This window comes from Neomonachus schauinslandi, chromosome 6, assembly GCF_002201575.2.
Source record: "Neomonachus schauinslandi chromosome 6, ASM220157v2, whole genome shotgun sequence".
Lineage (NCBI taxonomy): Eukaryota > Metazoa > Chordata > Mammalia > Carnivora > Phocidae > Neomonachus > Neomonachus schauinslandi.
In genome coordinates, this window is record NC_058408.1 from 102,434,922 (window position 1) to 102,456,636 (window position 21,715).

General features: G+C 38.6%; 1 protein-coding gene and 1 non-coding gene across 2 annotated transcripts in view; both read left to right on the forward strand.

Annotated features, from left to right (window-relative positions):
* The first annotated feature begins 202 nt into the window (after positions 1-202).
* The window catches only part of ADK (adenosine kinase), a 507,044-nt gene continuing 485,531 nt past the window's right edge, over positions 203-21,715 (forward strand). The window contains exon 1 of the mRNA XM_021699549.2: positions 203-304. Within this exon, the coding sequence (XP_021555224.1) occupies positions 240-304 (65 nt within the window). The 5' untranslated portion in view covers positions 203-239. The remainder of the gene's footprint in view (positions 305-21,715) is intronic.
* On the forward strand, positions 2,250-2,322 carry TRNAK-CUU. The gene has a single exon. It is a non-coding gene; the product is annotated as a tRNA-Lys (tRNA).

Below are 21,715 nucleotides of genomic sequence, written 5' to 3' on the forward strand. Positions count from 1 at the left end.
ACTATGTGGACTCAGGCGCTCGTACGCAGCCTAACTCAGTCTGTGGTCCCCCCCCCCCCGGGTGGGCGGGGCCAGAAAGGGGCTGGGCCAATGGCTGTGGAAGTGAAACACACCGAGTGGAAAGAGTCAGGAGAGGCGGGGTTCTGGGAGAAGGAGGCGGTGATGAGGGGAGGAGGTGGGGTCAAGGTGCAGAAGGGGTGGGGCGCACTCCGGAGCCTAAGTGGGGTGGGAGCACGAAGATGGCTGCGGCCGAAGAGGAGCCGAAGCCCAAAAGGCTGAAGGTGGAGGCGCCCCAAGCGCTGAGGTGAGCGCTACTCGACATAGGGTGGAGGGTGACGGCGCCTGTCGCTAAGCAGGGCCCACGTGGGGTTGCGCGGCTCCGGCAGCGAATGGTGTTCTCGCTGCCAGCATGGGGCCAACGCACAAGGACCGGCTGCTCGGGGAGCTGCCCCCACGGCGGTGACCTTTCGCCCGGCGGCCAGCCCAGTATGGCAGAGTAGCTGCCTACTCCGGAGCGGTTCCGGCTGCTCTTGGCCAATCAGAACGCCGGCTTGGGGAGCACCTACTCGGCTGTGGGCGGGCTGAGGGCGCCACGTGGGAGCCTTCCCCTGGTTGGGGTAATGTGACCCTGGAGGACCAGAGCTGACCAGAGCAGAGTCTAATGCGCCCACCTCCTATTCCCTGGGGTGGGGGCAGGGGGGGGTAACGAGGGGGAGGTCCAGCGACTGTTCTACCCTGGGGCAAAGACAAAATTCTTGGGGATTTTTCGTAAAGTGTCGCTGAAGGTCGCCTTGACCTTCCTTTTTGTACATACTCTGGAAGTTGACACCTTTGAAGATCCTGTGCAGGGACCCAGATACCCCGCCTTCGAGGCTTTGCGGGGGCGGAATTTCGCAGAACAGATAGGAAGTGTTTTTTCTTTTTTTCTTTGCACTTTTTGGCAGCAGTTGAAACAGTTCCGCCCCTAACACCGACCTACCTCACGTGTGATTGATGTTGCAACTTTTTTTAAAAGTTGTTTGTTAAAATATTCCCTCTTAATAAGTATAAAGTACAACATGCACAGTCCTGGATGATTTTGAAATGTTTGTTGGAAGGCATTGATTTTTCTGTCTAAAAATAGACATAAATTGATTTAAAACTATTGGGACTTTCCTTGATGATACAAGACAAGTCTCATTTTTTCCAGCATCATCCTTCACCCCCGAAAGAATGAAGCATTCGTAAATGAAAAGGAAAGGTCAGTTAGGGGCCTGGTAGTGTTTTCATGCTGTTTTGAATGGATGGTGATCAAATCCCTGCCAGTGCCTTCAGTGTATTCCTACTACCCTCAATTAGTGTGCTTACCTTATTAAAAATAATAAACTTTTTTTTTCTTATAACAACTCAGGATGTTTTATTTTTACTTTAAGCTTTCAGACCATAGAGCAAATAAAGCAAAGGCTTTTTGAATCAGACCTACCTGGGTTCAAGGCATGTGCTTTCCCTACTTTGCCCATTACTAGAGTTATTTCTTTAAAGGTATGTCCTTCACAAGTTTCCTCTACCAAATTAGAAGACAGATGCAACTTTTCCCCACTATCCCACTAAACATATGGCTCTTAGATTTTTCCTTATGCTAATTCATTTTCAGAGCACTTTCCTATTTTACAGATGAGGAAATTGAAGCTTCCAAATGAAACAATTCGTTAAGGAAATATGAATCCAGAGTGTCTGGGTGCAAGTCAGTTGTTTGACTCTACTGTTTCTACTTTTATATAACCACCCACGAAACACTTCTCTCTGCTTATGTATCCTTAAAAACAATGATAAATAATGTTTAATACTTAAGTATGTATCAGGCACTGTTTCAGCAATTTACCTATTTTAACTCATTCAATCCCACAACAACCCTAGAAGGTAGATACTATAATTATCTTCATGTTACCAAGGAGGAAACAGGCATAGAGATGTTCAGTAAATTGATCAAGGTCACCCATCTAGTAAGTGGTAGGGTTCGGATTTTAATCCAGGTAGTCTGATTCCAGGTCTGTGCTCTTAATTACCATGCTATACTTAACTAACCTCAAACAATTATCCAAAACCCCTTGTTTTTGTTTCTCTACGTTTGCTTATTTTTTGTTGTTGTTAATGTACATAACTTTTTCTGTCGTCGCAATATATAGGCATATCATACTTAATTCTTAAATATACAGAATGTATTGTATGTGTCATTAGTGTTTGTTTAAAACCTGTGAAAGTCCTGGGGTGCCTGGCTGGCTCAGTCGGTAGAGCATGTGACTCTTGATCTCAGGGTCATGGGTTCAAACTCCATGTTGGGCAAAGAGCTTACTTAAAAACAAAAATTGGAAAAGTCCTTAGGCAACTAAAGCTCATGTTGTATATCTACTTAGTGCCATCTGTAGACATGAAGTTAAAAGATTAGACACTTGAGTACTTGAACAAATCTCTTAATTTTGTGTGAAGACCTTTTGGGATTAGCTATTCCTGCTTTTATTATATTTGGCTTTAAGGGTTGCAGTGTGATAACGCACTGAGTGGTTGGACTGCATGTGTTATCTATGATGACTGGCTTGACATTTAAAGGGCTAGCTACCAGTTTTGGTTGATTTTAAAGGGGAACGGCTTATAAAGCCTAAGCAAAATTTAATGTATAGAATCAATAGGTGGGGAAAAAATAAATGTATGAGACATGTTTGTAGATGTCAGAGAAAGTACTTAGGACTTTGAGAATTTCAGTTAGCTCTAGGGTAGTAGTTCTCAACCTGGTGAAATTTTACCTCCCAGGGGACAGTCTTGGTAGGGAGTGCTAGTGGCACCTAGTAAGTAGAGTTCAAGGATGCTGCTTAACCTTCTACAACGCACATGAAGCTCCCTACAACAATAAAGATTATCTAGCTAGAATTAACAATAGTGTTGAGATAGAAAAAAAAAAACAAAGGAGAGCATCTGACGGGTCTAGCCTCCCTTTTTCAGAGATCCATTATTTTTCTATGTTGGATTGCTTTTCAGGCTGTAGCAGTTACTAAAGTTGTGAAGAAATAAGCAGGCTCTAACATGTTTTCCCATTGGGTTGGGGAAAAGAAGGGCACATTAATTGAGTGCCAGACGTTATTATACTAGGTGCCTTATATATGCTATCTCCTTCAATGTTTCCAGCAACCTGTGAGGTAGGTAACAATCCTTGTGTCACAGATGAGGTATCTGGGGCTGAAAGAAGTTGAGAAGCATTTTCGGAAACTGACCCCTAGATGAATATGTTCCATGATGAATACCTATATTTAGGACAACTCATTTTCTTTTCTTTCCTTTGGAAGTCTCATCCCAGCTCATTTCTTTAGCGGTCACCTCTAAGAGGATCCTGTTCCTTCGAAAGCTTATTGAACACATGCCGAGCCTTTTTTTCAGACCGTCTTTAAATGGCTGCTATTTTAGGCATGGTGCTAAAAATTTGGTGCTAATATGTAGAGAGTTAAGACGCAGGTACCATCCTCCTGGTGGGAAATGAGTAAGGTTTGGGAAGATGATACCTGAGCATTCTGAAAGATGACAAGGAGTTAACCAGGTATGAAGTAAAGTGTCTGGCTTTATAGGGAAGTTTGTTTGGAGGTAGATGGGAAAGAGCTGCCTCTGTCGGGGAACTACAGATGGTTTGGTCTGACTGGTTCAGAAAGTAGAGGGCATCCAGGCTTTGTACTGGACAGGTACTGGATCACATGTGTGATCTATCGCTGTATCCTTAAGTTCTCAGAACCTAATTTTAACTGTCTGCTGAATATCTCCTTCTGAGTGTCTTGCTGACCCTTCAAAGTCATAAAAATCAAACTAAATCCATCTGTTGTCCTAAATCTGCACCTTCTTCATGGCCCCTGTGTCTCTTAATGGCACCACTAACTTCTCTTTCTCCAAAGTTTGGAACCTAGGTATTTGCTTCATTTTCCATCCACATATAGTTATCAGAGTTGGTCTTTTCTTCTTCAGTAATGTTTCATAAACGCCTTTCCTTCCATTCCTGCTGCCACAACTCAAGCATAGACTTCATCTTGCTTAGACTTTGTTGGCTTCCTAACTAGTCTCTCTACCTCCAGTGTCAAGTTCTTCCTAATCTTTAGGCATAACTTTACTTGTTCATCAAAGCAAATACTTGTAAGCTCTGAAGTTGATTTTAGGAAGGGTTGAATCCTAAGAGCCCACATCATAACTCTCTGCCATTAGCAATTAAAGATCGATCCAGGTCATGACTTTTAGTAATATTAAAAAGGAAACAAACTGCAGTTCTCCAATCAGCAAATATTGAGCTTTTCTCAAATTATTGCTTCCTAACCGTTTCACTTCCCTGGAATCCTTTTATTCTTTCCCTGTGTGTCCTACCTCACTATAGACCCTGTGTTTTAAAATTATATAGTAAATATAGGAAGAAAAGTCTGTAAGTATCTTAGGTGACCAAGTAACAGTTTTAGTAACCCCTTCTTCTAAAACACATTTTTTTTCTCTTTCAGAAAATTGTCTGGAAGATTATTTTTACAAACTGAGCACACTGTTCCAGGAGTGGTCTGTTGTGAGGATTAAATGAGGAGACTATATGCAGACTGGAAAGGAGCAAGGATGATCATGTGCCCTTAGTGTGTTGCGTAGTGCCTGGTCCTTAGGAGCTGTTCAATTAACGTTTGTTGAATGAATTATTAGCACAGCATAGAGTGGGACTGAAAACCTTCACTTTTCTAGACCTTGTATTTTTAATAACACAGTCTAAAATTGAAGTTGGTGGCTCTTTTTTGGATGTTACTACATGCCGTTCGCTTATATTCACAAATGTAATCCTTTAAGATTAAGGCTTTGGACTATCAAGGAAAGTGGAAAGCAAAAGTCTCCTGAGGTACTTTGCATGGGTGTCCTAATAAGGTGCTTTCCTGGGCATTAGATGCTGGGACAGAGTGAGGGAGGTAGAGAGAGAGCCATGGGAAAACCTGTATGGATGGTCCTGGGTGTCTAGGGACAAGTGTGAAATGCTTAGAGCTCAGGGAAGGTGGAAAGGGCTCTAGGAAAAGACATAGGCATTGAAAACTGTGTTTCTGATTTTAGGTATAGGCCTAGACTGAGTAACACTAAATAAAACAAGCTGAGGGAGGGCGCCTGGGTGGCTCAGTTGGTTAAGCGACTGCCTTCGGCTCAGGTCATGATCCTGGAGTCCCTGGATCGAGTCCCGCATCGGGCTCCCTGCTCAGCAGGGAGTCTGCTTCTCCCTCTGACCCTCCCCCCTCTCATGTACTCTCTCTCTCTCATTCTCTCTGTCTCAAATAAATAAATAAAATCTTTAAAAAAAAAAAAAAAACAAGCTGAGGGAGGCCTGGGTGGTTCAGTCGGTTAAGCGTCTGCCTTTGGCTCAGGTCATGATCCCAGGGTCCTGGGATCGAGTTCCGCATCGGGCTCCCTGCTCCCCCTGCTTGTGTTCCCTCTCTCGCTCTCTCTCTCTGTCAAATAAATAAATAAAATCTTAAAAAAAAAAGAAAACAGAAAGATACAGGTATATTGGAGAAAAGATAAACATCTCCAGGGACTAATACAGGGAGGAAACATGCAGTTAGACTCTGGGTTCAGGAGCTGGTGGAAATAACTGTGTAGGGGAACTGGAGTCATACAATGGATGAAACTGGGAGCCGGGGTGGTGGTGGTGGTGGGGGGGGCGCCTGGATGAAAAGAAGGCTGGGTGCCTTTGCTCCTGGCTGTTGCTTTAAAAAGCTGTGGACCTGAAGAGGCAGCACAGAAATGGCTGAGCGGCCAGATGGCTCAGAGTTGGGAACTGTAATTTTCACACTGTCACGTACTACAAGAGCACCAAGCTTGGAGGTCATGTGATCTGGAAGAGGGGTGACCTATCTCAAACCACCAGAAGAACAGGAAGGGAAACTTTGAGCCTGCAAACATAATGAGGAAGAACATTATTTAGAAAATAAGCACAACCATCAGGAGATTAATTCACTCAAAATCTAATGGAATTCTCAGCAATGTCAAAATGATTTTTAAGTATTTCAGAGATCCTTAAAGTAGTAGCCATTAAAAAACAGGTTACGATTCAAAAATTAATAATAGATACGAAATAAATAGCTATATAAAAGAGTAAATGGAGTTACTGAAATTAAAACAAAAAACTAGGTTGATCAAACTCTACACCAAACATATTTGAGGGGAAAATTAGTAAATTGGAAGATAGTACTCAATAATTCACCCAGATGTAGCATGCATGCTGATTTCAATATCTTTTCTAGAATAGAGTAAGAAAATATGTACAGCAATTTTTGTGTAAGAAATTCTTACCTTCTCAAGGCACATCAGTTTGGTTACTTGTAACAACAGCCTCTGGCTATTTAGCTACATTTAGTTACTAGTAAATCCTGCTATTTTGCTGTTACCTGCAAATGCAGGATTATAGATATGAAGGTAGCCGATGTGATCCTTAATCACTGATCACTCACAAAATTAGGAATGATTAGAAATGATATTGAAGTGATTATGTGGCTATTTGCCTTATAGAGGCTGAGGCTGGACTTCAGTGCATCCCTAGTAGAACCATTTCTAAGTCTTTAAGGGACTCAATTAACTAATATAACTGGTAACCCCAGCCAAATAGGACTCATTCTAGGAATGCATCTCTTGCCTCCATTGTCCTCGGGTATGTTGGATTTGTTTCTCACATATGCCATCTTAATATAACAAGAAAGATGGCATTTCTCAACCCCAAGCCAAAATCTCCTGAGCCCAGTGGAAGAGATTTTCCACATCCATGTATCGGTTTTGAAAATACTTTGATTGGAACTGCCTAGGTTACATACCCACTATTGAGCCAGTTACTATATCAGAGGTGGGGATTTTGGCCAGCATTCTTTCTTCTCATCCTGTGTGTCATGTGTGCCAGTGTGGATGTGGGTGGGTTTGTGAGCCAGTGGTGTTTGTATGTGTGGGGTGTAGATGGAGTTCAGGGGGGTACTCTAATAACTCCACCAGGGCCTTGTAGAGTGAAGGAGGTAGTGTCATTCCTTCAGCATGAGAAAAATCCATAGCATAGAAAACCCCATTTTTATAGCATGTATAGAAAATATTTGTGAAAACAAAGGAACCATCCTCCTACTGATAATCTCATTCCTCAGGGTCTAGCCAAAGTCTGTCTTTTTTATAAAACTCTCCTAATCATCCAGTTTGGAAATGCCTCTTCTGGCTGTTTGTACTTTATACTTTGCATTACTGCTGTGCATAATGTGCATGTTTTATCTCACTGCTGCTTGAAGTCAGGAAGCTAGTTGAATAACTCTTAGTGCCTCATAATTCATTACTTCATTGCAATATAACAGGCTCTAAACTTTTGTTGAATAAATGAATTCTTTTTTTTTTTTAAAGATTTTATTTATTTTTTGACAGAGAGAGAGAGAGGGAACAGAAGCAGGGGGAGTGGGAGAGGGAGAAGCAGGCTTCCCGCTGAGCAGGGAGCCTGATGCGGGGATGCAGTTCTCCATCCCAAGAGCCTGGATCATGACCTGAGCCGAAGGCAGACGCTTAACATCTGAGCTACCCAGGTGCCCCGAATAAGTGAATTCTTAAGTAACTCTTACAAAGATGTTTTATGATTATGTTTGTAGTACTCAGTGTTGTAAAATGGATTCATGTATTAGCGGTAAATTCTTACCTGTTTCTAAGAGTTGATAGAGTCCTTACCTGAGAACACTTCATGGTTTTTGGACCTTTCATTTTTCTTGTTATATGTAGTGAGCTTGTATACAAAAGAAACCCAATACCGCAGGACAGGAGAGGCAAGAGATGCACTCCTAGATTGCATTTCTGTTCTTTCTGGTGACTGTAGTGAACTTTGACTATAATAATAATTTCTTGCATTTGTCCATTGGGAAACTTCCTTCAGAAGTAAAAAATATACTTCTACATAAACAGTAACATTTTATTAAGGCCCTGTGGTCAGTGTTTTCTTTCTTTTTTAAATGTAGAATTGCTTATCTGGCGGAGGAATAAATTTTCTGAAAGAGTGAATTTACAAAGATCTCAGTCACCTATCAGAATGATTAATCTTTTTCCTTTGGGTTTGCAAGTCCTTAATTAGTGAGACTATTTGCAATGTAATCAGAACTCTTTTTTTTTTTTTTAAGATTTTATTTATTTTTTAGAGAGCGAGCGAGAGAGAAACAGCATGAGAGGGGCGAGGGTCAGAGGGAGAAGCAGGCTCCCCGCTGAGCCGGGAGCCCGATGTGGGACTCGATCCCAGGACCCTGGGATCATGACCTGAGCCGAAAGCAGACGCTTAACCATCTGAGCCACCCAGGCGCCCTAATCAGAACTCTAAAAACATTAAGGGTTAGCAATACTATTCTTTTTTAAAAAAATTTTTTTGTTAAGATTTTTATTTATTTATTTGACAGAGACACAGAGAGAGGGAACACAAGCAGGGGGAGTGGGAGAGGGAGAAGCAGGCTTCCCGAGGAGCAGGGAGCCCAATGTGGGGCTTGATCCCAGGACCCTGGGATAAGACCTGAGCCGAAGGCAGATGCTTAACAACTGAGCCACCCAGGCGCCCCAGCAATACTATTCTTAATTTTGTAGTGTACTGTGTAACATAATGTACTATGTAATCAATGGATAATACCACAAAATGGTCTTTTAAAGAAAACTCTCTCTGTTGACTCATCTAGGAAGGGGTCAATTGAAAACAAAATATAGCAAAAGAATCAAATTCAGATGTCTTAGGTTTTTCTCAAATTCTTTTAAGCTTGATATAGCAATATAAACTGTTTTACTCCCTGAGCCCTAGAGCTGAAGTTTGAAAAACCATGTAAGTTTTTGAGTAAACAAGTTGAAATACAAGAAAATTATTTCCTTTAAAAATAAACAGTTCAAATATGTTGTCTTTGAAGTTAACCACATTAGAGATTTGAACATTTTCTTGTTTTATAGGCATGACTGAGGGAAGTCTTAGGTTCCTCCTAAAATAGAGTTTTTCAGAAATTTTTTCCTAAAGAGAGATGAGACCTTAGTTATCATTGTTACTTCTTAGTTTTGTTGAAGATTAAAGCTGTTAAGCTGTAGAAGTGTTGCAGGCTTACACCCTCAGTTATGTCTCTTTTCTCACACACTCAAGATGAACTGACTATATTCCCTTTTAGCATGGGATAGCATGTTGACACACATGGAAGTATACTGACAAAATTCTGCTTTGTCTTGTTTTACATAGCACTTATCCAAATGTATAGAACTGGGTAGTTATATTTGAAATATTACAATAAAACGTAGTTACACTATTTAATTCAGTAAGTAGTACTCAATGTTTAGTATTAAAAATAATATTTTAGTAAAAAAGAAAGGAAAAGATTTGTCTTTCGGGGAGGGGTCTATGGGGAGTATAGATTCTTCTCTACATAGTAGGTTTGACTTCTTTGGGTCTTTTCCTATGTTTGAATATTGTAAGGATGCTCTATAGAAAAATATAGAAACTTCTAGATTTACACTCACAGATCTTTAGAATTGGGAGAGATACTAAGATTTCTTGGCCCAGCCTACTATATTAGGCAGGAATCCCTTCTTTAGTACTCCCCTTCGCCTACTTGTGTACCATTCCTCCCCAAGATTCAGCACAAATAAGGGAAGAGGAGTACATTTTTCCACTAATGGAAACACGTACACACCAGAGACCTTTGACTTATGTGAAGCTTGAATAAACTACATTCCTGAGAAGATTTGTTAATATCCCATAGATACCAAGTCCAATTCAGAGCTCTTTAAATGATCTGTTGACCAAGGTGTTGCATCTTTATACTCATAAAACAGGTCTATACTCATTAGCAGGCTCTCTAGCCTTTCCCTTTTAGAAGCTATTCCCTTTTAGAAGTGTTTCCAAAGACTGCTGGAAAATGCTGATGGGAGTGGGGGGTAGGAACAGGGGTGGGAGGTGATGACTGAGTGCAAATTCCCAGGTAGGGTGGTACCTCCCAGAGCTGAGGTTTCCTGCAAATTATGGAGTTGGGGTGTGAAAACAATAGCATATCTCAGCCAAGATGTGCTTCTGAAAGTTTAATTTACAATTTCATGTGATTTTTAGAAACTCTTTGGACATGTTTTAGAATCTTTAGATTATTAGTGCCTGATGAGGTACTTAAAATCAGTCTAATATTTATATTGTACAGTTGAGAGAATTGAAGCCCAGAGAGGTTAACTGATAATCAGTCAGGTAATACAGCTAGTTACTTAAAGCTGTGAAGTATTTGAGTTGAGATTTGATCCCAAGTCATACCCTCTGGAACAAGAAATGAAGTATCTGTTTTCTTTGAAGTTTTTTGTTTGTTTGTTTTGAGATAAGAATAACATACTTAAAGATTTTATCAGATGCTTTCCCTTACCTTATCTTACTGATCCTCACATGAAGGTAACGGTCTTCAGCTGAGGAAATAAACACAGAGAAGTTAAGATTTCCTAAGTAGTGAGCTCTCAATTCACACTCAGGACCTAGGACTCATATTCCCTGCTGTTTACATTACATTTATGAAGCTGTAAATTGAGAACTTGTCAAAGTGAATTGTGTGTGTTCTAGATAAGCACACTTAAATAGTGTGCATTTATTTAAATAATAAATTCTGTGGCACTGTGTTTGGTAACCTTGTTTAGATTTTTGTCTTTCAAGTTCTCTTATTGACACATATGTAGCCTACCCCCCTCTCCCCAAGAATAAATACTGTATCCCCTTGTGGGATATACTTAATGGTATGCTTTGCAAATGGATTAACTCCTTAAACTTGAATTTTTAGCAGATTTCTTTTCAGCCACTTTTTTTTTTTAAAGATTTTATTTATTTATAAGAGACAGAGAGAGAGGCAGAGGGAGAAGCAGGCTCCCCGCTGAGCAGGGAGCCTGATGTGGGACTCGATCCCAGGACCCGATCCCAGGACCCTGGGATCATGACCTGAGCTGAAGGCAGACGCATAACCATCTGAGCCACCCAGGCGCCCTTTTCAGCCACTTTTTAAAAAAATTTTATTTTATTATGTTATGTTAATCACCATACATTACCTCATTAGTTTTTGCTGTAGTGTTCCATGATTCATTGTTTGCATATAACACCCATTGCTCCATTCAATACATGCCCTCTTTAATACCCACCACCAGGCTAACCCACCCCCCCACCCCCTCCCCTCTAGAACCCTCAGTTTGTTTCTCAGAGTCCATAGGCTCTCATGGTTCGTCTCCCCCTCTGACTTCCCCCCCTTTATTTTTTCCTTCCAACTGTCTTCTCTCTCTCTCTCTCTTTTTAACGTATAATGTATTATTTGTTTCAGAGGTACAGGTCTGTGATTCATCAGTCTTACACAATTCACAGTGAATTTTGAGCAGATTTCTAATTAAAAAGCCTTGAGCAAACCAATTTTGCTTATGTTTAAGAGTTAAAATGTTCAGTTTAGAGAGCAATTTCTAGTAAGTTTTAATTTACTTTGGAGATTTTGCACTTTCCCCTGATATTAATAATTTCAATCTTGTCTTTAGCATTATCAATTATAATAATATGAGATAACTATTATTGATTAGAAAGTTTAATATGCCCAATATTATACAATTCGTGAGTGGCAAAGATAGGATTCAAACCTGAATCTGTCTTATTAAAGATTTTTCATAATTAGATATAATATTCAGATATCATATAACAAACAGCAACAGGAGTCAATGGTGATTTGTATGATTAAAAAAATTAAGTACACCCTTTGCTTCAAAAAGTATTCCTATATTATACATGAAACAAGTACTAATAATCTTCTAAAAAGCTATTAATCTTTTAATACTATCAGTAATTTGAAATCCTATGAAAATGTTCTACCAGATCTGAGATGGTAGTGATGAGAACTCCTTTTCATTAAAAATGACCTGCAGGGGCTCCTGGGTGGCTCAGTCGTTAAGTGTCTGCCTTTGGCTCAGGTCCTGATCCCAGGGGTCTGCCTTCGGCTCAGGTCATGATCCCGGGGTCCTGGGATTGAGCCCTGAGAGTCAAGAGTCCAAGAGTTGGGCTCCCGGCTCTGCGGGAAGCCTGCTTCTCATTCTCCCATTCCCCCTGCTTGTGTTCCCTCTCTCTCTGACTCTCTCTCTGTCAAATAAATAAAATCTTTAAAAAATAAAAAAAATAAAAATAAAAATGACCTGCAGTCATTATTAGCCTTGAACCTCATATAAATAATAATAAAGGCAGCCTTTTAAAAGAAATGAAATGTTCTGTTAGCCTTTTTTTTTTTTTAAAGATTTTATTTATTTGACAGAGAGAGACACAGCGAGAGAGGGAACACAAGCAGGGGGAGTGGGAGAGGGAGAAGCAGGCTTCCCGCCGAGCAGGGAGCCCGATGCGGGGCTCGATCCCAGGACCCTGGGATCATGACCTGAGCCAAAGGCAGACGCTTAACAACTGAGCCACCCAGGCGCCCCTGTTAGCCTATTTTTAAGAATAGGACCACAACATTCATTAAATTCAAATGATATTTTAAAACCTCAATTTCATAATGCTTGATAATCATAGGAAAAAGGAAGGGGGGAGGGTAATAGAGATCTGTGAACAGGAATGGGGAGGTAAAAGGAGGTGATAAAAAAGAAAAAGGCTCAATTCTGTTTAGCTATTTCTGATTTCTAACCTCCAACCTCAGATACCTCATCTTTTCAGCTTTTTACTGAGCTTTGAGCTGTGAATGAGAGTTTGTGAGAAACTTCTTGTTATGAACTGGGTACTATTAAGGTTTTTGTCTAGCTTTGTGTATGCACCTGTGAAGTGAGTAGTATAGACTATAATGCTTTTCAAACTACATCATGGCTCAGTTTGGTTGTAGCACAACTGGTATTTTATAAAAGGAAAATAGAATAGAAAATATCAGTGCATTGAATATGGTAAGCATTAGTATTGCTTTGTGAAACATTGTTCGATTAGGTATAAGTATAGCATACTAGGTTGCAATTAAAAATGTATTTTTCACAGTGCGTTTGGTTTTCTATGCCAAAATTTAGTGGCTTGAAATAATAACCATTTTATTAGAGTTCATGATTTCGTGGGTCAGGAATTCAGACGTGGTTTGGCTGGTTGATTCTTCTGCTCCGTGTGGTATTGACTAGGATCACTTGGAGGTATTTAGCTGACAACAGGTCTGGTCTGGAGTGTTCAGATGGTCCTTACTTACTTGTCTGATGCTTTGTTGAGGATAGCTGGAAAGCTTGGCTCAACCCTACTTCTCTTCCTTTCCATGTAGTTTGTGAATCTCTCCGTGTGGTTTCTTCAGCCTCTTAGTTGGGCTTCTTATATGGCAATTCAGGGCTCCCAAGAGACCAAGCCAGGAGCTGGCAGTTCTCTTAAGGATAGCCTGGAATCTGTTATAGCATCACTTCGTATACCTATTGGTCAGAGGAGTCATAGGCTAGCCCAAATTCAAGGGGAGGGGACATAGACTCTTGTCTCCAGGAAACTGAGGCCATTTTTTAATCTGCTACAATTATGGTAAAATAATTTTAGAAAACATGACTGAATCATATTTCCAAGCTTTTATTTCTGTTATTGCCCCTTGAAAGATGATTACTTTTTATAGTCCTCCCTTCCCCATTGGAAAATATGTCTAGTTTTGGTTTCAAAGTTCAGAATTTAACTTAAATGTATATATTATTTTTCCATAAAATACTGAGTGTTTCTGGTTTTTGAAGAAATGATTTAAGATACAAAAATTTCTGTGAAGTCTTAAGTTTGCTATCTGACACTACCTAAAAAGTCTATTTGGCATGAGAAAGGAGCTGCCTCCTTATAATGCCTAAAGATTATATTTGGATTTAATAACCCCCTTCACATACAGGCCATCTGAGGCTGTTATGTTTTTGTTGGAAACAGAAAGAGTGAGAAATCTGCTTCTGTTCCCCACACACATTCCACCACTTTTCAGTAAAGAAAACAAAAACGTTGAATAAAAGAAAATGGAAAACCATTCCAATATTTATAAAACAACCAAGTAGAAATGATTATTTCTTAGGACATTTTTCAGATAAAACTGCATATTCAATTTGAGACCATATTTATTTTTACTCTTATAAAGAAAATGGTAGAGACTAGGGGTTGGAAAAAGGATGTACCTAAGGGCTATATAAGTAAATTTGTTTTGGAACCTTTTGTGAACATTTGTGATTTCAACTTATGAGTCTTGAAAGATTTGATAAGCAAGGAAGGCCTCAGTAAGCCCTAAATTACATTCACATAGCTGAATGTCTAGGAGGGGGAATTTACTTAGCTTGATAGTAAACTTAGCCACTGGCTATTCATTGTGTACCCCTAATTTCTAGCAGAGTGGTTAAAAGATGTTTTTTGTCAAAAATCACTCTTGTGATTTTGACAGAAATGAAATTGTGGTTGAAATTTTGAAAAATTAAGAGATCTAAGTAATTATTCTTGGTTTTAATTAAGAATCTTAGTTAAATTAAAGATTAAAATGGCAATTCATTGGCATTTTCATTCATTCATTAAATAGATTTAATCTATTTAAGCATATATGGGAACAAAGGAAGTAATTTCTGAAAATATTTCAGATGGTGTTCCATCGGGAAGCTCTCATTGGATCACTGCATCTTATGGGGGACATCGTAGTGTGGTGTTCTGAAATTTGGATATTTTAAAAGTCTCAGACTTATAGCAGACTTTTGGGGTTATTCTAGTGACACTGTGTATGTACTGTAGGAATTAGCCCCAGTTCTAGAGTCAAAATACTAAGAGTTTGGATTTCTGTTCTATAATGTGTGACTGGGCAAGTTATTTAACTCTGAGCTTTGGGGCACCTGGGTGGCTCAGTCATTAAGCGTCTGCCTTCGGCTCAGGTCATGATCCCAGGGTCCTGGGATTGAGCCCAGCATTGGGCTCCCTACTCAGTGGGAAGCCTGCTTCTCCCTCTCGCACTCCCCCTGCTTGTGTTCCCTCTCTCACTGTCTCTCTCTCTGTCAAATAAATAAGTAAAATCTTTAAAAAAACAAAACTCTGAGCTTCAATTTCTCGAGCTTCAATTTCTTCATCTCTAAAATGGCAATAATAAAACATCTCATATTTGAGAGATAAAGTGGGATAGTACTTGAAAGATACATAGCATGGTGTCTGGGATATACTATGCAGTCAGTAAGTTTTACCTATTATTCTACTTAAATACATACCTACGGCTGCTAGCAGTTGACTCCAAGAATGGTTCCTCTCTTGGGGTGTTGTTCAAATAAAACTGCATATTCAATTCTGGACAATTATTTGTAGTCTATCAATAGAAAACAGTAGGCCCCACGAAGTAAGAAAAATTAGAAGAAAAAAATCTGTTTGGCAAGTCTTTATCTCCAACTCTAATCTCTCCCAGAGTTCCAGTCTTCTGAGCTTCTCTTGTGCCTTCTCCATTTTAATAAACAGTACTGTTTACCCAGTTTAGTCCAAATTTACCCAATATATTCCAAAATCTAGGAGTTGCTCTTGATTCCTTCCTTTTCCTTAATCTCTCACATCTAGTCCAACAACAAGTTCTGTCATTCTGTCTCTAAAATGTCCATCTTCTTCTATGTCCACCACTATTATTTGTCAGCTCTATTACTATAATAGGCTTCTAATTTGGTCTCTCTCCTTTCATGCTCCTGTAGTCCATTCTCTACACAATAACCTGCGGTGATCTTTGAAAACAAAATTAGATCATGTTATTTGTCTGTTTAAAACGTTAAAACAGTGGCTTCCTGTCATGCTTATAACAAAATCAAAACTTCGTAGGCTCATAAAAGCTAACATGATCTACTTCTTGCTCTGACCACAACATTTCTTCTCTTCCTTGCCTTTTTTCACATTTCTCTTCTAGCCGTCATTTTAGTGCTATCAGCAATGACCTTCCTCCACCTGGCTTTTCCTTGTCATTCAGTCCTCTCCTGCTGGAAGCCTTCCCTGACTATCTAAAGGACCTGTTCTCTACATTGATCTGCTGGTTTTAATTCTGTGCATAACACTTATGATCATTTGATGTTCTTACTGTTGGATTATTCATCCATATCCCCTCACTAGAATGTAAGGGCCGTTCATGTTCGTGATTGTAGCTGAATCTCTAGTGTCTTGAGCAGTTGAGTAGCTGCTCAATAAATATTTGTTGAGTTAATGAGTGAATAATTCCTAAAAGCTTGTTTGTAAGTAACATAGACCAGATCTGTAGTGAAATAAAAATAAGAAAAATCTATTCTATAGAAACTATACTTCGAAAGATTCCAGTAGTACTTTGGGAAGAGCTGTTCTTTATTTTGTGATGTCCTTCAAACATTTTTTAAAAAATATTTTATTTATTTATTTATTAGAGAGGCAAAGAGAGAGCAAGCGGGGAGAGGAGCAGGGACAAGCCGACTCCATGCTGAGTGTGGAGCCCGACATGGGGCTTGATCTCATGACCTGAGCTGAAATCAAGAGTCGGACACTTAATCAACTAAGCCACCCAGGAGCCCCTCCTTCATACATTTTTATGTTAAAATGCCCTTTCTTCATGAAATGGTAGTGATATTCAATTGTATAATTTAAAAATGTATTCTTGGCAGCATAAATAATTGGGTAGTGCTGTTATCCTGTACTTCAGACTAGAGGTTTTCTTTGAGTTTCAGAGATCTGTAGTTCACTGGAAATAAAGAAGCACTGTGTAGGTGTTCCAGGGAGGGAGTTGCTAAGAATTTTTACTAAATAAAGTTCAGTCAATCAAATGTTATCTTCAAATTCTCCTGGGAAACAAATGGTCAGGTTCCATTTAAAGATTATGTTGTTTGAATATGTAATGTTTAAGTGAAATGTGACATAAGAATCTACAGCTAATAATTAAGGGAAAATAAAAATAGTAGACCTTTTATATGTAATGTCTTTGGGGAAGAGTTAATACATTTAGCAATGTTTCTTAGAATAATCTTGTCCATAATGAAAGCTAACTAAAATTGTATTAACATTGATCAACTCTTTAAAGAAACAACACAAGTTGTATTGAGACACAAGTGAACTTTTTTCTTTCGTTGGCCAATAAAAACTGAAATTTTAGGGCTTAAGATGTCACCTATAACAAACTCCCTTGTGTTTCAGGTAGGAAAACTGATGGCTAAAGGTTATAATGTTCTTTGTTAGGTCTGGGATTAGAATTCCTATCTCCTTTTTCCCAGGTTCCTGAACCTTATGCTATGGCACACTACTTATTTTTAGGGAGATAAGAAATTTCTCTTTTTGGAGTAGGATATAGATGGTTTTAGAAGTATTATTTTATTAGCATCTTAATTTATAGGAAATGAGATGTATTTTTAAGTAATATGCAGGGAAGGCATTCCAAATTCAGTGTTGTGACAGCTGGCCTCTTAGGGGCTATGCAGAGCTCTAAAAGTGGTATTTATGCTTTTAATTTTTGTCAAGTTAAGATTTAAAATTAACCAAGAAAATCATAAAGACATTTTATTTTTGTTATTCCTGTTTTAAACAGTCTTTATACGTGAAAAGATGAGATGTGTAAAATAAGCCCAGTTCCTCCAAAAATAAAGTGTAGTTCTGATGGATTGTGACTTAAAAAAATACATTTAAAAAAAAAACATCAGGAATAACTTTTGTATTTTTAAAATATTTCAGAAATATAATTAAAATTTAATAATATGAAAATTTTACATTAATAAAACCAATATATAGTAGAAAGTTTATAAGGTAGATCAATATGAAAAAGAAAGTAAAAATTACACATAATCCCACTTTCCAGAGAAACCCATAATGACATATTGGTATATTTCTTTCCCATCTTTTTTCTTTGCATAATGGCATGTATTTTTTTTTTTTAACACAGTCAAGCTCATACTCTACATTCCTTTTGTTTATTTTGCTTCTTCATTTAACATATCATGAGTATTTTCCTACATCCTTAAAAGGTCTATGAAAACATTTTGTAATAGCTCCATAACATTCTTCTGCAATTTATTTAACCATTACCCTACTTTGGTTATTTAGAATATCATAAATTTTTTCTATTAATGCTGAAATGAATAAATGGGTGTACAAATCTTTGTTTACATTGTTCTATTTTAATTTATGATAGTTGCCTAAAAAAGGAATTGGTGGCACATACTGCCAAAAAGCTTTCTAGAAATGTATTAATTTATACTCCCACTAACAATGTATGAAAGTGCTTGTTTTATTGCACCCTTAACTGCAAACTGGTTGTGTTTGAAGAGAACTTAGCTATCATTTTTGGGCTTGAAGCATTTGTTGAAAAAATGTAGTAGGGTGGGTCTACGTATTTATTTAGGCTACCTGAGGCACTTAGCTGTTTGGGGTTAGTTATCTATTTGCTTTTATAGTGGCTGACTAACCAAACTGTTAAATAAAATAAAATATTTACTTATCTACCCAAGAGCACACTGTTCTGACCCACTTATCTTGATGCACCGATTTAAGCTATAAGGAGGTTAATGAAAGTTAGAAATTTCAGTTGGCTGCTTTTTCTCTGAAGTGAAAAGATTACATTTGAAATAAGTTACTTAAAAAATTGATCAAAAAAGTTTAAGTAGGGTGCCTGGGTGGCTCAGTCGGTTAAGCGTCTGCCTTCCGCTCAGATCATGATCCTGGAGTCCTGGGATGGAGCCCCGCATCGGGCTCCCTGCTCAGCAGTGAGTCTGCTTCTCCCTCTCCACTCCCCCTGCTTGTGTTCCTGCTCTTGCTATCTCTCTCCATCAAATAAGTGGCTCAGTCGTTGTCAAATAAGTGGCTCAGTTGTTAAGCGTCTGCCTTCGGCTCAGGTCATGATCTGGGGGTCCTAGGATCGAGCCCCGTATCAGGCTTCCTGCTCCGCGGGAAGCCTGCTTCTCCCTCTCCCACTCCCCCTACTTGTGTTCCCTCTTGCGCTGTATCTCTCTCTGTCAAATAAATAAAATCTTTAAAAAAAAATCTTAAAAAAATGTTTAACAGGCTGGGTAAGTAATAATACTCATTAGCTGTGTGTGTGTGTGTTTGTGTGTGTGTGTGTATTTGCATGTTGGAGGGAAGGAAGGAGGGAGAGATGGGAAAAACTGGGTAGAAGAGAGGGTAGGGGAAGATTAGATAAAGAATAAAAGGCCTAGGAGAGAAAGAATAAAGATCTGCTTTTGCATGGAAAAACATGTCTTTACACTTGTCGCTACCTGATTGAAAGGACAATCACACATGAGCCCTATTTGCTCAAATAACGTTTTTATGTTTATACCTGCTGAAATGAACTCTGGTACCTAAATACATTTTAAAAGAGTAAACTTTTTGAAAGTTGCATTGACTGATTATGAGAAAGACATTTAAAGTTTAGATTATTAGATGAAGAGGATGTGATATGGCTTTATTTTGATTAAAGATTTGAATATTGCAGACTTATCTTTCCTTAATGACACAGAATTCACTATATTTGTTAAAAAATAAAATTTCAAGTCTAGCTGTTTTGGTACCAAAATTAATTTAAAAAAAACTTTCTTGTTAAAAATCAAAAGTGGGAATCACTGAAGTATTTTAGGCATGAGGAAAAGTGCATTTTATTTTTCATAGGGCCAAATTCATGTTCATTTCTTTCTCTTTTTTTTTTTTAGATTTTATTTATTTGAGAGAGAGCAGGAGCAGGGAGGAGAGGGAGAAGCAGGCTCCCTGGCCCAACGTGGGGCTCTATCCCAGACCCCTGGGATCATGCCCTGAGCTGAAGGCAGAAGATTAATCGACTGAGCCACCCAGGCGCCCCTCATGTTCATTTCATATCATGCTTCCCAGAGATGTAATTTTAACCCGTGTGATTATAACAAAGTAGTACTTACCTCATGTGCCAAGGGCTCCAATAGACACTTTACTAGAATTTTATTTTTCACAATGCCCTGAAAAGCATGTAATGGGTAAACTGAGGGACAGATAGGTTAAGAACCAGCCCAAGGTCATGCAGCTAGTAGGGAGCCAAGCAGAGGTTCCAAATACTGTCTTGCTACCTTTACAACCTTGCTATTTAACATAGCCTATGGGACCAGAAGCAATTAATTAGATCTGGGTGCATAAAGAATTGGCAAAGTCTTGGTCACAGAGACCAACCGTTATTTTAACAAGATTCCCTCAAATGATAATGTATGCATAATAAAGTAGCACCATACTACATCGCATATTAAAAATTACATTGAGGTTTTGAAATCCTTTCTAAGGATTATTCCTGATTTGACTTTAGTTCATGTGGGCTGTCAACATTTTCCATAAGAGGAGGAGGGAAAGTGTTGAATTGTTCACGTCTCCTCCACTTCAGATTGCTATTCTGCAGCTTCTTTGATTCAGATCTTTTTTAATCCAGAGGAACAACTGATTTGTCTGCTTGTGGACATTTGGTCAAACTCTCACTCAGCCAAGCATAATTAGGTTTTTAACATTCTTTTGTCCTGGACTAAACGCACCAGATTTATAGTCCATGGGTTCGTTCTGGATAGTCATTTAACAAATTAAAGAGAACAATGCTAAAAAAAGCATTTTTGAATGAAACTGGAAGTCTTGAAATATTTGATGTTTTAGATGGTTACAAGGAACCACAGATCTGTATAAACTGGTCTCCCTACTGATTTCATTTTGTGAACATAATTATTCTGTCAGAGGGGCAATGATAGGTAAGAAAAGAAGGAAGTCTAACTTGGACAGTGGAACAGCAATGTCCGGTAGAAATGCAATGCAAGACCCATATGTTTTAAGTTTTCTAGTAGCCACATTAAAATAGTAAGAAGAAACAGTTTAAATTAATCTTAATACATTTTATGTAACCCAGTGTAGCAAAGTATTATTACAACATGTAATCAATATAAAAATTATTACTGAAATACTTAATATATATTTTTTTGTACTAAGTCTTGAAAAATTTGGTATGTATTTTATAACTGCAGTGTCTCAATTTGGGTGCTAAATTTTCAACAGTTAAAAAGTGAGATATAGTCCAATGAAAAAAAATTGTGTTTGATGGAAAATATTTTACATTGCTTTGTTTTAAAATTTAATAAAATAAAATAAATTCAGTTATTTCGATCACATTGGGCACATTTCAGTATCATATGTTGGATTGTGTTTCTAATATAACTGATTTCAGACCTGTGGAATTGATCACACCCTGTATGGTCAGTAAGTGAATGCCACTGGAGGCTGTAGTGTGTTAATATAAATATTACTTTACCGAGAATAAAGAGGGAATAAAGAAAAGCTATTTAGGTCATAAAGCTTACAATGATTTTCCTCCCTCCGATCATTACCGCAGTTGAAATTTACCTGTCTTATTAGTGGTTCAGAATCAGTTTCTTAACCCTTTAGCCCCACTAAATTGTAACGTTAAGACCAGGAGTTAGGGTCCTTCCATTTTTTCCCCCCCTCTATGGCATTAGATTCTTGCTTCAGACCTTTGCATACTTTTCAGAAAAGTGTGGTAAGCAGTATAGTATGAGTGGGCCAATTTGACCCAGAGGCTTTAAAACTTTTTATGTGTACGTGGATCACCTGGTACTCGCTAAAAATACCAGTATCCGGGCCCCACCTTTCTAGATTCTGATGCACAAAGTTTACAGTGGGCCCTGGACACTTCCATATTAAACCGTTCTAAGTGTTTCTGAAGTCCAAGAACGTTTGGAGACCACCGGACTCAGCAACTGATTCTTAAAGGCTGCGAGTTCGAATTTAACACATCCTGCTGCT